Raw genomic sequence first — 18,121 nt, 5'->3', positions numbered from 1 at the left:
CGCTCATTTTAAAATGGGCGCGTGTCCAGCCTCCCGTGACGTCACGGCTTGTGATTGGTTGCGCCGCGGTCAACCAATCACAAGCCGGGAGGCTGGACGCGCTCATTTTAAAATTGGCGCGTGTCCAGCCTCCCGTGACGTCACGGCTTGTGATTGGTTGCGCCGCGGTCAACCAATCACAAGCCGGGAGGCTGGACGCGCTCATTTTAAGATTGGCGCGTGTCCAGCCTCCCGTGACGTCACGGCTTGTGATTGGTTGCGCCGCGGTCAACCAATCACAAGCCGGGAGGCTGGACGCGCTCATTTTAAAATGGGCGCGTGTCCAGCCTCCCGTGACGTCACGGCTTGTGATTGGTCAGGGCGGCCATATTGCCGGGACGTGGACCAATCACAGCAAGCCGTGACGTAATTTCGTCACGGCTTGCTGTGATTGGTCCGCGTCCCGGCAACATGGCCGACCTGACCAATCACAAGCCGGGAATTCACGTAACCAAGTAATAGCGCGAATTTTAAACAAACAACGCTGCCGGTTCCCTCGCTGAAGTCCCGGCTGCGTCGGACAGGTGAGTATAGCGATATTTTTTATTTTAATTCTCTCTTTTACACATTTTAACATTAATGTTGTTGCGATACCCGATACCCGATACCACAAGAGTATCGGAATCCCGGTATCGGAATTCCGATACAGCAAGTATCGGCCGATACCCGATACTTGCAGCATCGGAATGCTCAACACTAGTGTTGAGCGATACCGTCCGATACTTGAAAGTATCGGTATCGGAAAGTATCGGCTGATACCGGCAAAATATCGGATCCAATCCGATACCGATACCCGATACCAATACAAGTCAATGGGACTCATGTATCGGACGGTATCCTGTATGGTTCCCAGGGTCTGAAGGAGAGGAAACTCTCCTTCAGGCCCTGGGAACCATATAAATGTGTAAAAGAAAGAATTAAAATAAAAAATATCGCTATACTCACCTGTCCGACGCAGCCGGGACTTCAGCGAGGGAACCGGCAGCGTTGTTTGTTTAAAATTCGCGCTATTACTTGGTTACGTGAATTCCCGGCTTGTGATTGGTCAGGTCGGCCATGTTGCCGGGACGCGGACCAATCACAGCAAGCCGTGACAAAATTACGTCACGGCTTGCTGTGATTGGTCCGCGTCCCGGCAATATGGCCGCCCTGACCAATCACAAGCCGTGACGTCACGGGAGGCTGGACACGCGCTCATTTTAAAATGGGCGCGTGTCCAGCCTCCCGTGACGTCACGGCTTGTGATTGGTTGCGCCGTGGTCAACCAATCACAAGCCGGGAGGCTGGACGCGCTCATTTTAAAATGGGCGCGTGTCCAGGTCCCGTGACGTCACGGCTTGTGATTGGTTGCGCCGCGGTCAACCAATCACAAGCCGGGAGGCTGGACGCGCTCATTTTAAAATGGGCGCGTGTCCAGCCTCCCGTGACGTCACGGCTTGTGATTGGTTGCGCCGCGGTCAACCAATCACAAGCCGGGAGGCTGGACGCGCTCATTTTAAAATGGGCGCGTGTCCAGCCTCCCGTGACGTCACGGCTTGTGATTGGTCAGGGCGGCCATGTTGCCGGGACGCGGACCAATCACAGCAAGCCGTGACGTAATTTCGTCACGGCTTGCTGTGATTGGTCCGCGTCCCGGCAACATGGCCGACCTGACCAATCACAAGCCGGGAATTCACGTAACCAAGTAATAGCGCGAATTTTAAACAAACAACGCTGCCGGTTCCCTCGCTGAAGTCCCGGCTGCGTCGGAGAGGTGAGTATAGCGATATTTTTTATTTTAATTCTCTCTTTTACACATTTTAACATTAATGTTGTTGCGATACCCGATACCCGATACCACAAGAGTATCGGAATCCCGGTATCGGAATTCCGATACAGCAAGTATCGGCCGATACCCGATACTTGCAGCATCGGAATGCTCAACACTAGCCATAACAGAATAGGACGACAAAGAGCAAATCAAAGTAACGGACAAAAGAAATTTAGGCTGTACAGTACCAATGGTGACAGACCTAGCGAACCGCTTAGTGCGCTTAGGACAATCAGAGATAGCATGAGTGGAGTCACCACAGTAAAAACACAGCCCATTCTGATGTCTATGTTCTTGCCGTTCAGCTCTGGTCAAAGTCCTATCACAATGTATAGGCTCAGGCCTCTGTTCAGAGGATACCGCCAAATGGTGCACAGCTTTGCGCTCACGCAAGCGCCGATCGATCTGATTCATTCAGACCAGCAGGCGTGGGGAACCCCACCATAACATCCTTAAGGGCTTCAGAAAGGCCCTTTCTGAAAATTGCCGCCAGGGCACCCTCATTCCACTGAGTAAGCACAGACCACTTTCTAAACTTCTGACAATATACCTCCGCTTCATCCTGACCCTGACACAAAGCCAGCAAGATTTTCTCTGCCTGATCCACTGAATTCGGTACATCATAAAGCAATCCAAGCGTCAGAAAAAATGCATCTACATTACGCAATGCAGGATCTCCTGGCGCAAGGGAGAATGCCCAGTCTTGAGGGTCGCCACGTAACAAAGAAATAATGATTTTTACTTGCTGAATGGGGTCACCAGAGGAGCGGGGTTTCAAAGCAAGAAATAGTCTACAATTATTTTTGAAATTCAGAAACTTAGATCTATCCCCAGAAAACAAATCAGGAATTGGAATTCTAGGCTCTAATATCGGATTCTGAACTACATAATCTTGAATGCGTTGTACCCTTGTAGTGAGTTGATCCACACAAGAGGACAGACCTTGAATGTCCATATCTACACCTGCGTCCTGAACCACCCAGAGGTTAAGGGGAAAAGAAAGACAAATCACACTGCAGAGAAAAAAATATGGTCTCAGAACTTCTCTTATCCCTCTATTGTGATGCATTAACACTTTGTTGGCCAGCTGTACTGTTATGGACCTGGTGGTTAGGAGCACACGGAATGACCTGATGGTTAAACTGAAAGACAGGACAAGCTCTGGGAAGTGGGAGCTCTGCTGACCGCAAACCCTAATCCTATCACACACTAGAAATAGCAGTGGAGCGTACCTAACTCTGCCTAGACGCCTCTTCACAGCCTAAGAGCTAACTACCCCTAAAGATAGAAAATAAAGCCTGACCTTGCCTCAGAGAAATTCCCCAAAGGAAAAGGCAGCCCCCACATATATTGACTGTGAGTTAAGATGGAAGTCACAAACACAGGAATGAAACAGGTTTTAGCAAAGGAGGCCAGACTTCACTAAACAGACAGAGGATAGAAAAGGTATCTTTGCGGTCAGCACAAAAAAACTACAAAAAACCACGCAGAGTGTGCAAAAAGACCCCCGCACCGACTCAGTGTGTGGATGTGCCACTCTGCATCCCAGAGCTTCCAGCTAGCAAGGCAATATCATGATAGCAAGCTGGACTAGAAAACAATGAACAACAAATTAACTAGCAGGGACTTAGCTTCTGCTGGAGTAGACAGGTCTTCAGAAAGATCCAAGAGAGATCTGAACCAGTACTAAGACATTGACAGCTGGCATGAAGTAACGATCTGAGTGGAGTTAAATAGAGAAGCCAGCCTAGCCATAAACGAGGGCAGCTGAGGAAGGAATCTCAGAACCACAGTCTGAAGAAGGCGGAAGGAGATGAGAGAGAGGTGATGGTATGCACTGCGCAAGGCCATGAATCCCAGTCCCGCAGTGGGATTAAATCAGAAGGCACTGCGAGACGGGTTCTCGGGCAGCGCGGCCGCACAGGACAGTCAGCCTGACACCAAATGATGTCAGAAGACGGACAGCGCAATCTGCGCATGGCCAAGGTTGAACATAACAGCGCAGGCTCCGGGACAGATTCAAACAACACTGAGGAGGCGACGCACGGCGACAAGGGGGTAGGAATGATGGCTGTGTTGCGTCTCATTACGAAGGAAAGTCCCACCTCCGGGACGGTTTCACGGTATGAGGGGACACATTTTGTAAGTGTTAAGTTCAGCATGTGCAAGGAGCATAACTTTCAGATACAAATGCCTGGGGGGAGGGGACTGGTTCTCTTTAATATCTGTTGCAGTGTCTGCGTGGCGTTCGCAGGACACATTGCTGGATACACAGCAGGGGATCAGCTGACGTTACTGAAACCCTATAACACTGGGTCATATGTTGACTGTGCAGACGGCACTTCTGGGCAGCAAATGGCGGTATTGGAGCCAAGGGATTGCAGTTCAGGTGGTAGAAACATGAACACAACAGGAGACCTGGATACTGTTGCCAACCAATTATTTAATCTGGAAGAGGACTGGCAAATTCCTGCGAGATCCAGCCCTTGTTCATTTTCAGAAAAGTAAGCCGGTCAACATTATCGGAGGATAGTCGCATGCGACAGTCTGTTAGTACACCACCTGCGGCACTAAAGACGCGTTCCGATAATACACTAGCAGCAGGGCAAGCCAGCACCTCCATAGTGGCTAAGCTCTGGCCATGTATCCAGCTTAGAGACCCAAAACTTGAAGGAGGAAGAGCCGTCTTGGTGTACACTGAGGTCCCAAGACATGTAGTCTGTCACTATTTAACGGAAATGTTGCCTCCTGCTGACTGGAGCCGCCTGTGATGGTGTAGACATTGGTGGCGGGCACACAAAACTGTGCCACAGTTGGGCCATACTAGTCTTGCCTTGTGCTAAGGCACTGCTTCTGCTCCCTCTTTGTGCAGAGCTTCCTCCACTGCCTCGACGCACTGAGCTGCTTTGTAAAGCACTAGCAGCACTGCTCTCAGTTGGACTGGAGAAGATGATGGAATTCACAAGTGTGTCTTGGTACTCCCGCATTTTACGCTCCCGGATCACCGGTGTTATAAGGCTTTGTAAGTTGTCCCAGTAGCGAGGATCTAGGAGGGTGCACACCCAATAATCAGCCGTGTTGAGAATGTGGGCGATGCGGAGGTCATTTCTCAGGCACTGCAGCATGTAATCAACCATGTGCTGCAGACTGCCAACTGGCCAAGAAACACTGTCCCCTGCTTGAGCCGTGATCTCTGCCTGCTCTGCATCACCCCACCCTCTCTCTACACACTGACTACTGGAGAATTGTGTAACTCCCTCCTCTGGACCGATGTCTTCCTCCTCCATTGACTCCTCCTCATCCTCCTCACAAAGTGTCCCCCGCCTAGGCCTTTGTGAGGAACCACGTAGCGCTGACTGTCCAGAAGCTGATGGAATTGGTGACTCCTCATCCTCCACCTCTTCCACAACATCATCCCTTAGCGCTTGCAGTGTTTGTTGAAGCAGGCAGATAAGGGGGACAGTCATGCTGACTAGTGCATCATCTGCACTCGCCATCCGCATGGAATCATCAAATGAACGCGGAAGGGCACAGAATCCCCACATCCTCTCCCTGCTCCACGCCCACGTGCCTTACTCCTTGCCTTCTTCATCTTGGTAGACTGATAAAGATAGGCAGAAAAATACTAAGGCTTAGTGTGCTTATTCCTGAACAGCTGCTAACAGGTATAAGGAACACAAATTTTATCAAGTGTGGACTAGACTTTAATATGAGCTAATGTGGCCTACACAACTCTAAAATGGAGTGTTTGGTGAACTTTATAAACTTCTTGTTTTTTCCGCAGAACAGAATACAGAGCGAGCTGCACTCACATACAGACCGTGCAGAGAGCCGTAAACGGCGCTGCAAGGCCAAAAAAAGCTCCTCTATGTAGTTTTATATAGTGTTTTTCCACAATCTAGCAGGAAACGGATGGAAAGCCACTAATAGGATAAATTTGAAAAAAAATGTGCAGCAGGCTGCACTAATTGCTAAAAAGGACAATGGAACGGTGTGAGGCAGTGACGCACCCTGAGCTGACTACAACTGGCTGTGGCAGCAGAACAGACTACAGAGTGAGCTACACTCACACGGAGACCGTGCAGACAGCCGTAAACAGCGCTGCAAGGCCAAAAAAACTCCTCAATGTAATCCTATATAGTTTTTTTCCACAATCTAGCAGGATACGGATGGAAAGCCACCAATAGGATAAATTTGAAAAAAATGTGCAGCAGGCTGCACTAATTGCAAAAAAAGGACAATGGATTGAACAGTATGAGGCAGTGACGCACCCTGAGCTGCCTACAACCGGCTGTGGCTGCGGACAGACTACAGAGTGAGCTGCACTCACACACAGAGTCCTTGCTGACAGCTGCAAACAGCGCTGCAAGGCAAAAGCAAGGTTCTCACACAGTGGTTGCTAAATTAGCCTGGGCGAAGCACAATGAAGCAAATCGCGATCTCTAAACTGGCCCTCAGTCAGAACACAGCGTCCTGTCCCTAACTGAATTCACAGCAGAGTGAGCCCAAAATGGCGGCGGCGACTTTTATAGTGCATCATGACATCATTTCAGCAGCCAATCACAGTCATGCCAGTAGTTACATGCCTACCATGCAGAACAAGATGTGCCCACACTTCTAATTAGTCCTCATTGGCTGAATTCTGGCTCTGTCAATTATGGGAACTTCCGATTCCAGTATCCGATATACTGAAAGTATCGGAACTCGGTATCGGCCGATACCCGATACTTGCGGTATCGGAATGCTCAACACTAATTATGACATATAAACCCACATGTAATGTGGATATCACATACATAAACCAAAAGTAAAAGAGTCCAGATTACTTATCTGGAATAAATACACTATTCACTCTATGTATTTCCCTATTAGAGATTCATCAGAAGTGGATTTCTGGGTCCTAGAAGAATGAACGTTATGTTAGAACATCCTTGTGCTCAGTGTCCCATGTTCAGCGAGTGCAGTGCAGCGGAACCCTCCAATCTCTATCAGAGAACAGTCTCTCCATGTGTTATCCGGGAGTATAAGGAGGCTGGGGCTGCACTCACTCCCCACAGCGTTCATCGCCCCTCCTGGAACAGGACATCTCACAGCTTCTAGTACTGCCTGTAAATGAATTATTAGCAGGGAGCAGATGGAGAAGCAGACATTGACACCAGCACCTCTCCACAGCTTATAGCACTGTCCTCAAATGAATTGGGCGATGGCGATGGTGTCACTCATTGCTTCGATCATCGCCACCTGCTGATGACTTGTTTGAGAGCGCTGCTAGAAGCTGTGGGGCAGCGATGAAGTCACTCACTGCTTCTATCTCTGCTCCCTGATGACATCTTGTGTCATAAATGCTACAGCAGAGGAGATAGAAGCAAAGTGCCAGTGCTGCACTTACATCTCCCACAGCATCTATCACTGTAGATTCCGAACATCTTCAGAAGGCAGCCATGCAAGAAACTGTAGTAAGTAACTGCAGCGCCGCATTCTGATAATATCCTGTACGAGGAAGGGCGGTAGACGCTGCAGTGAAGTGGCCCCAAACTCCTATGATGTTACGTTTTAGACTTAATTCAAGCGGAACGTCTCAGGAAATGTAGTAAAAAAAATGCATATTTAGGGATTATCAGGATAAGAGGAAAGTGTAGGGCATTTTAAAATAAAGCTGATTAGGTGGTTAGTGTGTAAAGATAGATATTTAGAAAGGACATTTTGGGTGTTAGGCCGCCATTTAATTACTCTGTTAACATATACGTATTAATAATTATGCTGCCGTTTATATTTCCAATTAAAGAGGAAACAAAGGCTCCAGACTTTATCCCTGGAAGGAAGGGAAGCCATGTGAGGACTGCCCCAATTCATGTGAAAACAATCTCTGCAGTAAATTCTTATTGGAAAAATATTACATTTTATTTAACTTTTTTCCCATTTGGCCATTTGTCAGTTTCTGATTATAATCCAGATATTGGGGATGTGTAGAGAATTAAATAACATCAGCTCTAGTGAGGTTCACAAGCTGACATTGAAGTATCACAGGTACTAGTCATCCATAACCTTTAAGGTACCGTCACATTAAGCGACGCTGCAGCGATATAGACAACGATGCCAATCGCTGCAGCGTCGCTGTTTCGTTGTTGTGTGGTCGCTGGAGAGCTGTCACACAGACAGCTCTCCAGCGACCAACGATGCCGAAGTCCCCGGGTAACCAGGGTAAACATCAGGTTACTAAGCGCAGGGCCGCGCTTAGTAACCCGATGTTTACCCTGGTTACCAGTGTAAATGTAAAAAAAACCAAACACTACAAACTTACATTCCGGTGTCTGACGCGTCCCCCGGCGTCCGCTTCCCTGTACTGTGTCAGCGCCGGCCCTAAAGCAGAGCAGTGACGTCACCGCTGTGCTCTGCTTTACGGCCGGCGCTCACACAGTGCAGGGAAGCGGACGCCGGGGGACCCGACAGACACCGGAATGTAAGTTTGTAGTGTTTGGTTTTTTTACATTTACAATGGTAACCAGTGGTCCTGCGCTTAGTAACCCGATGTTTACCCTGGTTACCAGTGAAGACATCGCTGAATCCGCGTCACACACACTGATTCAGCGATGTCAGCGGGTGATCCAGCGATGAAATAAGGTGCTGGCCTTCTAGCTCCGACCAACGATGTCACAGCAGGATCCTGATCGCTGCTGCGTGTCAAACACAACGATATCGCTATCCAGGACGCTGCAACGTCACGGATCGCTATCGTTATCATTGTAAAGTTGTTCAGTGTGAAGGTACGTTTATTGTACAATCATTTACATTAGGCGGTTTTCACCCTTAAAAACAGGGTGCACCCAGCACACTAGCCTCCACATTGCCCCATATTTAAACAGTAAAGCATAGCAAGCCATATTGCCCTATAACATTATAATCCACATCACATAGTTACATAACATTTTAATATATACTTACCTTGTAATGTCTTCACATCCTGTTCCGTCCAGATGTGTCCGGATCCCAGAATTCCAAGCGGCGGAAGTTCACTGACTGCCATATTGGGACACCCAAGTGATGGGTGTCTCAATATGGAAACTGCTGGTGGTACCAGCCTCTTGCACGGTACAAACAGCGGAACACCGTCGCACCACACACACTATACGCCATACGCATCCCACACAAACACACACACTGTATAAGCCATATGCAGCCTCTTGCGCGGTACCGCAAGCGGAACACCATCCTGAGCAAGCCGCCGTGGGGATCAGCCAAATGATTCACTGACCGCTGCCATATTTGTACAGGAGGAGCGCATGTGCAGTTTTAATGTGACCGCCGCTATCTGTCTGCACAAAGATGGCGGCGGTCTGATTTACCTGCGTGATTTCTGCGCAGGTGCAGTGAATCATTTGGCTGATCCTGACGGCGGATGTGCGACATGTCTACAGGCAGAGGACGCCAGTCACATGAAAGGGGTTTTTCCACAAATGATAGTTCATTTTAAAAAGTGTCTGTGTCAGACCGTGTACGGAGCATACCACATCTCCAGGGCAGGGGAGGAAGCAAAAGACAATACTGACATTACAGCAGGGTGTCACAGAGGATTCATTTTGTGAGGTAAAATACTTCACAGACTGTTTTTAAACAATATTTTACCTCACAAAATGTATCCTCTGAGATCTCCTGCTGTAATGTCAGTATTATCTTTTGCTTCCTCCCCTGCCCAGGAGCTGTGGTATGTTCTGTACACGGTCAGACACAGGCAATTCATACAATGAACTTTCGTTCGTAGGAAAACCCCTTTAAAAAGCAAATATCAACGCAAACATGGCTCCTCCTAAAAAGTACACCAATGACAATGAAAGAAAAGCAGCAAAGGCACAACGTCGAAGACAACAAAGGGCAAATAAGACTCTAGAAGAGGAACAGCATCGCTGGGTCAAAAACAATGCATATAAGCGTAGGCCTCAAGCACATGAGTCCCCTGATGCAAAAGTCATTAGATTATCTCAGGATGCCATTAGGGAGAACACAGCACAGGAACGAGAAAGGCAGCAGACGCAGACAAGGGGTTTAGCACAAGGGGTAGACAGGTCATAGAAGAGGGCACAGACGGGAGAACTCAGAACATGGGGAAAGAGAGAGTGGATAGGTGGGTGCGATGCGATAGCATCCGGCCTTCATCCAGTACTACCATAAACAATGGAATCTACAATGCCACCCAAACCATTAGCTTCCTCAGTGCCCACATAATTCAGCCAGGTAATGTACCCTCATAAGCACAAGAAGCCATATTGCCCCATAGAATTAGTTTGAGCTATATCCACCTCATATTGCCAGGTAATGTATCTCATAAAGACTGTAAGCTACCTTGCCCTCATAACATCAGCTGTATTTTACATTGCCAAGGAACGTACCTAAATAAAGATAGAAGGTACATTACCTACATAACATTACCTTTCACATTGTCCACTGTAATAATGTACCCCTATAAGCACAAGGACCTACTTTCACTCCATAACATTAGATTTCACAACACCCAAATTACATTCCCAGATAATGTACCCCAGTAAGCACAAAAAGCCCCAGTACACCCCCAAAAAATAAGCTTCCACAGTGTCAACATCACATAACGCGGCATAGAATTTGGAAGGCAAACAGCATGACTACTAGTAGTGGCCTACTCACCGTCATGCCATTTGCCTTCCAAGTTGTGTCCATAACCAAGTAATGTACTTGACTAGACACAAGAAGTTACCATTGCCCACACAGCACTAGATTCCATTGAGTCGACATTACATATTCATTAACTTTTTATTGTGCTTTGCTTATATAGGGCAATCTTATTCCACAGCACTTTACACACATTATCATCACTGTCCCGAATGGGGCCCACAATCTAAATTCCCTATCAGTAAGTCTTTGGAGTGTGGAAGGAAATCAGAGAACCCGGAGGAAACCTACACAAACACGGGGAAAACTCCTTGCAGATGTTGTCCTGTGGGATTTGAACCCAGGACTCCAGCGCTGCAAAACTGCAGTGTTAATTACTGAGCCTCCCAGCTGCCCTGCATAGCCATGTAACGTGCCCGAGTAGGCATAGCAAGCTATATTGCCCCATTACAGAAGTTTCCACAGTGCACACATTACATCACCAGGAAATTCATGTATTTCAAGATCTTCCTTTTATTTATTTTTTGGGGGATGGGTAGATGGGCTGGACCATTTTCCACTAAACTAAACTACTTGAGTTCTGTATTGGATCATTCCTTTAATTAGACCAATCTATTTATTAGTGCACGCCTTTCATTACAGCACTCCTGTCATGAGACTACTCTTTGCAATAGACCTTGTCTTTCATTAAAGCACTCCTTTCACTACAGCACTCTTTTCACTACAGCACACCCTACATTACAGCTCTCATTTCATTACAGCTCTCATTTCACTAGAGCACTCCTTTTATTAAAGCATTCAATTAGTTACAGCACACAGATTATTACAGCTCTCCTTTCATTACAGCACACCCTTCATTACTGCACACACTAAATTACAGCACTCCTTTCATTACAGCTATCCTATAATTATAGCACATCTTTTATTACAGCACTCCTTTCATTAAAGCATTCAATTCATTACAGCACCCTCTTCATTACAGCACACCTTTTATTAGAGCACTCCTTTAATTACAGCACTTATTTCATTAAAGCTTTCGATTCATTACAGCACACCCTTCCTTACAGCACTCCTTACATTACAGCACTCCTTTCACTACAGCATTTAATTCATTTCAGCACACCCTTCTTTACAGCACACCCTTCATTACAGCACTCCTTTCATTACAGCACTCCTTTAATTACAGCACTCCTTTAATTACAGCACTCCTTTCATTAGAAGACTTCTTTCATTACAGCACTCCATTCATTAAAGCACACCCTTCATTACAGGTCACCATTCATTACACCACACAATTATAGCACTCCTTTCAGGGCAGCACTCCTTTCATTACAGCTCACCTTTCATTACAGCACACCTTTTAATAGAGCACTCCTTTCATTACAGCACACCCTTCATTACAGCACTCCTTTCATTAGAGAACTCCTTTCATTAGAGCAATCCATTCATTATATAATTCAATTCATTACAGCACACCCTTCATTACAGCACTCCTTTCATTACAGCACAACCTTCATTACAACACTCCTTTCTTTACAGCACTCCTTTCTTTACAGCACTCCTTTCTTTACAGCACTCCTTTCATTAGAGAACTCCTTTCATTAGAGCACTCCATTCATTGTAGAATTCAATTCATTACAGCATACCCTTCATTACAGCATGCCTTTTATTACAGCACTCCTTTCATTAGACCACACCTTTCGTTAAAGCACTCCATTCATTACAGAATGTCTTTCATTACAGCACAACCTTCATTACAGCACACCTTTCATTACAGCACTCCTTTCATTCATTCCACAGCGCTTTACACACATTATCATCACTGTCCCGAATGGGGCTCACAATCTAAATTCCCTATCAGTAAGTCTTTGGAGTGTGGGAGGAAATCAGAGAACCCGGAGGAAACCCACACAAACACGGGGAGAACATACAAACTCCAGAGCTGCAAAACGCTGCAAAACTGCAGTGCTAATTACTGAGCCTCCCAGCTGCCCTGCATAGCCATGTAATGTGCCCGAGTAGGCATAGCAAGCTATATTGCCCCATTACAGAAGTTTCCACAGTGCACACATTACATCACCAGGAAATTCATGTATTTCAAGATCTTCCTTTTATTTATTTTTTGGGGGATGGGTAGATGGGCTGGACCATTTTCCACTAAACTAAACTACTTGATTTCTGTATTGGACCATTCCTTTAATTAGACCAATCTATTTATTAGTGCACGCCTTTCATTACAGCACACCTTTCATTACAGCACTCCTTTCATTACAGCACTCCTTTCATTACAGCACTCCTTTCATTACAGCACTCTTTTCATCACAGCACTCCTTTCATTAGAGTACTCCTTTAGTTAAAGCATTCAATTCATTACAGCACACCTTTTATTGCAGCACACACTTCATTACAGCTCTTGTTTCATTACAGCACTCCTTTCATTAAAGCATTCAATTAATTACAGCACACCGATTATTGCAGCTCTCATTTCATTACAGCACAACCCTTCATTACAGCACACACTACATTACAGCACTCCTTTCATTACAGCTATCATATCATTATAGCACATCTTTTATTAGAGCACTCATTTCATTAAAGTATTCAATTCATTACAGCACATCCTTCATTACAGCACTCCTTTCATTAGAGTACTCCTTTCATTAAAGCACTCCATTAATTACAGTACGTCTTTCACTACAGCACTCCTTTCGTTAAAGCATTCAATTCATTACAGCACACGCTTCATTACAGCACACCTTTTAATAGAGCACTCCTTTAATTACAGCACTTATTTCATTAAAGCTTTCAATTCATTACAGCACACTCTTCCTTACAGCATTCCTTTCATTATATCACTCCTTTCATTACAGCATTCAATTCATTGCAGCACACCCTTCATTACAGCACACCCTTCATTACAGCATACCCTTCATTACAGAACTCCTTTCATTTGAGCACACCCTTCAATACAGGTCACCATTCATTACAGCACACAATTATAGCATTCCTTTCAGGGCAGCACTCTTTTCATTACAGCACTCCCTTTCATTAGAATACTCCTTTCATTACAACACTCCATTCATTGCAACACACCCTTCATTACAGCTCACCATTCATTACAGCACTCCTTTCATTACAGCACTTCTTTCATTAAAGATTTCAATTCATTACAGCACATCCTTTCATTACAGCACAACCTTCATTACAGCACATCCTTTCATTACAGCACAACCTTCATTACAGCACTCCTTTCATTACAGCACGCCTTTCTTTACAGCACTCCTTTCATTAAAGCAATCCTTTCATTAGAGAACTCCTTTCATTAGAGCACTCCATTCATTGTAGAATTCTATTCATTACAGCACACCCTTCATTACAGCACTCCTGTTGTGAATTCTGTTCTTGGGCTCCCTCTGGTGGTTGTAAATGCATTTTTGTGAATTCTGCCCTTGGGCCCCCTCTGGTGGTTTCAAGTGGAACTGCTGCTCCTTGGGTTTTGCATTAGCAGCTGTCTCCACTTATCTTCTCTCCTGGCTTTGCTATTTAACCTGGCTCTGGTCTTCAGTTCGTGCCAACTGTCAATGTTTCTGGGATGGATTCAGATCTCTCCTTGGATTTCTATTATGGCCTGTCCATTTCAGCAAAAGATAAGTTCTTGCTAGTTCTTTTGTTGTCCATTAATCGCTCAGCTCATGTTATGTCTTTTCTTGTCCAGCTTGTCAATATGATTTATTCAGTCTAGCTGGAAGCTCTGGGGAAGCAGATTTGCCCCTCCACACCGTGAGTCGGTGTGGAGATTATTTTTGAAAACAAGGGGCCGACAATTTGGGCCACATAACCAATTTGTCCTGAATTTGCTGCACTTTTGTCTGACCACTAACTTTTTCCTATTTGACGGTCACTTTTACCACCAGCTCAGGGGCACCGCGATGGGCAGCCCTTGTGCGCCCTCGTATGCAAACTTGCTCCTGGGCTGGTGGGAGGAGAACTGCGTCTTTGGGGATGATTTTGTGGAAGAATCAGCTAAAATAGCGTTATGGGCACGCTATATAGATGATGTCCTGGTAATTTGGAATGGTGATCTGCTGAGCTTGAGAGGTTTTGTGGCAAAACTGAACAATAATCCCCTGGGTCTGTTTTTTACTTTTGAGTGCCATTCCACAGAGCTGGCTTTTTTGGATTTGTTTATCCAGAAAGATGTGAATGGCCTGCTTAACACCAAAGTATATCGAAAGCCTACCTCCACGAATGCCCTCCTCAGATGGGAGAGTCATCATCCAATACCTCTGAGGAAGGGCATTCCAAAAGGGCAATATCTCCGATTGAAACGGAATTGCACCCTGGAGACTGACTTCTTAGATCAGGCAGAGGACCTGCGTAAACGGTTCCATAATAGGGGATATCCACAGGGAGTCCTAAAGAAGGCATTCAATGAAACAAAAAAACTTGATAGGACACAGCTTTTAAGACCTGTGGTACCTCAGCTAGAGCCACAAAGTTGCAGGTTCATTACTACCTACAATAATGGAGCAGACCAGATACGATCAATTCTGAAGAGACATTGGCCAGTTCTGAGAATGGATGAGGATATTGGTGGTATGGTGGGACCTCAGCCAAAAATCACATTCCAAAAGGGGAGATCTTTGAAGGACAGATTAGTGTCTAGCCATTACGTTGCACCAAAAAAGGAAATGTGGCTGACACAGGAGATAAAGGGGTGCTACACTTGTAGTGGATGTGTGGCTTGTCCAGTGATAACCAAAGGAAAATTCTTTGAGAGTAATAATACTAAAAAGAAATTTGAAATAAGACATTTCATAAATTGTAGGACAAAGGGAGTGGTTTATAAGGCGGATTGCATTTGTGGTCTAGAATATGTAGGAAAGACGATCAGAGAATTACGTAGGAGAGTAGGTGAACATCTGAGAGACATTGAGCTCGAGAGAGACACTCCGCTTTCTAGACATATTAACACCGTGCATAATGGAAACTACTCCCATTTGAGATTCATGGGTATTGATAAAGTTGAAAAACCAAGAAGGGGGGGAGACTGGGATCAGAGGGTATTGCAATGTGAAGCAAGGTGGATACATCGTTTGAAAACACAGTCACCCACAGGCCTCAACGAGACCCTCACTTTTAGTTGTTTTTTATAAACATCTTCATAAACACCTTCAGTTAGGGAGATACAGGGCCTAGCCGCCGTTGAGTGGGGGCGCCACTATTGTCGTCTCTAGTAGGGTGCCAACCTCCACTGTATAGGCAGGGTAAAGTACAGTTCTGATAACAGGTACATATCCCTGGCCCCCATCATTCATGAATTTCCTGAGAAATGGAGTGTTAATCTCTGCTTCTGCATTTTATGAGAATATAATTTATTCATCTTTTCTATTTTTCATCACTATGAGATAGGGTGTTATAGGGTGAGTCTAGGGCTAGCCTCCGTGGAGCGGGGGCGCCATTTCGTTTATGTAGGGTGCCAACCTCCGCAGTTAGGTAGGGTATAGACAGTGAAGAGTAGGATGGTATTGTAGTATGTGCACCTTTTTGTACCTTTCTATCTTTCATATCCATGTAAACCGTGTATTATGGGTCTTAGCCGGAATTAGTACATGCCATTTTTTCTTCCTCCCTCATATATATATTTTTTGAGGTGGTAGGATAATGAAATTTGCGTTAAAAATTAATTCTGGAAAACATTTTCAGTTTAATCTATGAAGTTTATAAACACTGAACCTATTCTTCTATTTTTCCGTGTTTTGTTTAAAAAAATCCTTAGTTTGAAGCTCCGTGAGGAATTTCTAGGAGCGGGTAAAAATGTGCCGAGTATAGGTTCCGGGATATTCAAGTTGCAGCGGGAGGAGTAGCTACTGTTACCCCCGGTCTTGTGTACCGGAAGTGAGGCACATATGTTCCGCCTGGAACGCAGATTCATACAGGCGTTTGGGGATGACGCATAAAGTGGGCGTATATATGACGCTGCTAGTGAGGGGTTGATCCTCTATGGCGTCTCCCAGAAGAAACGCATGTGGAGCCTTTATTCCGGAAATGAAGAGGTGGGTTCTTTTGGATAAATGGTGGAGACAAGAGCGGCGGCAGACCGCAAGATGAATTCAAATAGGAAGGCTGTTTATTCCCTGTGAGGAAAACACCTTCTCCCCGAGTTGGCAGTTTATTTATTCCTCCCCTGATGATGAAAGGAAACGCGTCGGGAGGCCAGGGGGTTAACAATTACCTCGAGTTGAGGATCCAACTGGTGGGTTGAAATTTGGTGGTGTGCACGTCCATCCCCCATCTGTGGACCAACAGAGGAATTGTATGGAGCATTTCTCGAGACAAGGAGAGTCTGTTGAGCATGATAATCGGGTGAGACTGTTCCATTTTTTATAGATGCTTCTTTGTATGAAATTAATATCACCATGCGGCAATCTATTTAGCAATATGGTTCAGATTTAACATAAACAACATTTCTACATGGTGCCAATTGACAGTTGTAGACTATTGGAAATATCTGGTACAATCACATATGGTTCAGTAAGAATCAGCATGGTGAAAAAGAGCATCTGTCTTTATATTGCTTTGATATATTACATATGAGGTTATCTTCTGAGAGATAAAAAGTACTCAATTAAGCAATATTAGTGCCCACACCTACCATTAATGATTGGGCATAGTGGGTGTCTTCTATTTTTATGTTTGTTGGTTTGTTGTTCTTGTCCTAATTGGTTTTAAATAATATAATTAAAAGTTACTTTTTAGCCCAATTTATTACCACTACTACCTTGCTGGCAGCTAATTTTTGGATTGGTAGAAAATCATTTTAAATTGAGGGGGAGTTGGAATATGTGGTGGAGAAGATTTTGAATTCTCGTTTTTCGAGGCGGAAGCTTCAGTATCTGGTCAAGTGGAAGGGTTATGGCCAGGAGGATAATTCCTGGGTTGTTGCCTCCGATGTCCATGCTGCCGATTTGGTTCGTGCTTTTCACTTGGCTTGTCCTGATCGACCTGGGGGCTCTGGTGAGGGTTCGGTGACCCCTACTTAAGGGGGGGTACTGTTGTGAATTCCGTTCTTGGGCTCCCTCTGGTGGTTGTAAATGCACTTTTGTGAATTCTGCCCTTGGGCCCCCTCTGGTGGTTTCAAGTGGAAATGCTGCTCCTTGGGTTTTGCATTAGCAGCTGTCTCCACTTATCTTCTCTCCTGGCTTTGCTATTTAATCTGGCTCTGGTCTTCAGTTCGTGCCAGCTGTCAATGTTTCTGGGTTGGATTCAGATCTCTCCTTGGATTTCTCTTATGGCCTGTCCATTTCAGCAAAAGATAAGTTCTTGCTAGTTCTTTTGTTGTCCATTTGCTGTGGACTTAATCACTCAGCTCATGTTATGTCTTTTCTTGTCCAGCTTGTCAATATGATTTATTCAGTCCAGCTGGAAGCTCTGGGGAAGCAGATTTGCCCCTCCACACCGTGAGTCGGTGTGGAGATTATTTTTGTAAACTCTGCGTGGACTTTTAGTTTTTAATACTGACCGCACAGTATCCTTTTCTATTCTGTCTATCTAGATTAGTAGTGGCCTCCTTTGCTAAAATCTGTTTTCATTTCTGTGTATGTCATTTCCCTCTCCACTCACAGTCAATAT

General features: G+C 45.4%; 1 protein-coding gene across 1 annotated transcript in view; it reads left to right on the top strand.

Annotated features, from left to right (window-relative positions):
• LOC143808734 (cysteine-rich venom protein-like) overlaps positions 1–18,121 on the top strand; it is a 78,316-nt gene that overhangs the window by 58,425 nt on the left and 1,770 nt on the right. The window contains exon 9 of the mRNA XM_077291679.1: positions 7,635–7,720. Coding sequence (XP_077147794.1) covers positions 7,635–7,720 — 86 coding nt within the window. The remainder of the gene's footprint in view (positions 1–7,634; positions 7,721–18,121) is intronic.

Source organism: Ranitomeya variabilis, chromosome 2 (genome assembly GCF_051348905.1).
Source record: "Ranitomeya variabilis isolate aRanVar5 chromosome 2, aRanVar5.hap1, whole genome shotgun sequence".
NCBI lineage: Eukaryota > Metazoa > Chordata > Amphibia > Anura > Dendrobatidae > Ranitomeya > Ranitomeya variabilis.
Note: the sequence above shows the minus strand (reverse complement) of the source record. Positions and strands in the feature narration are given on the sequence as shown.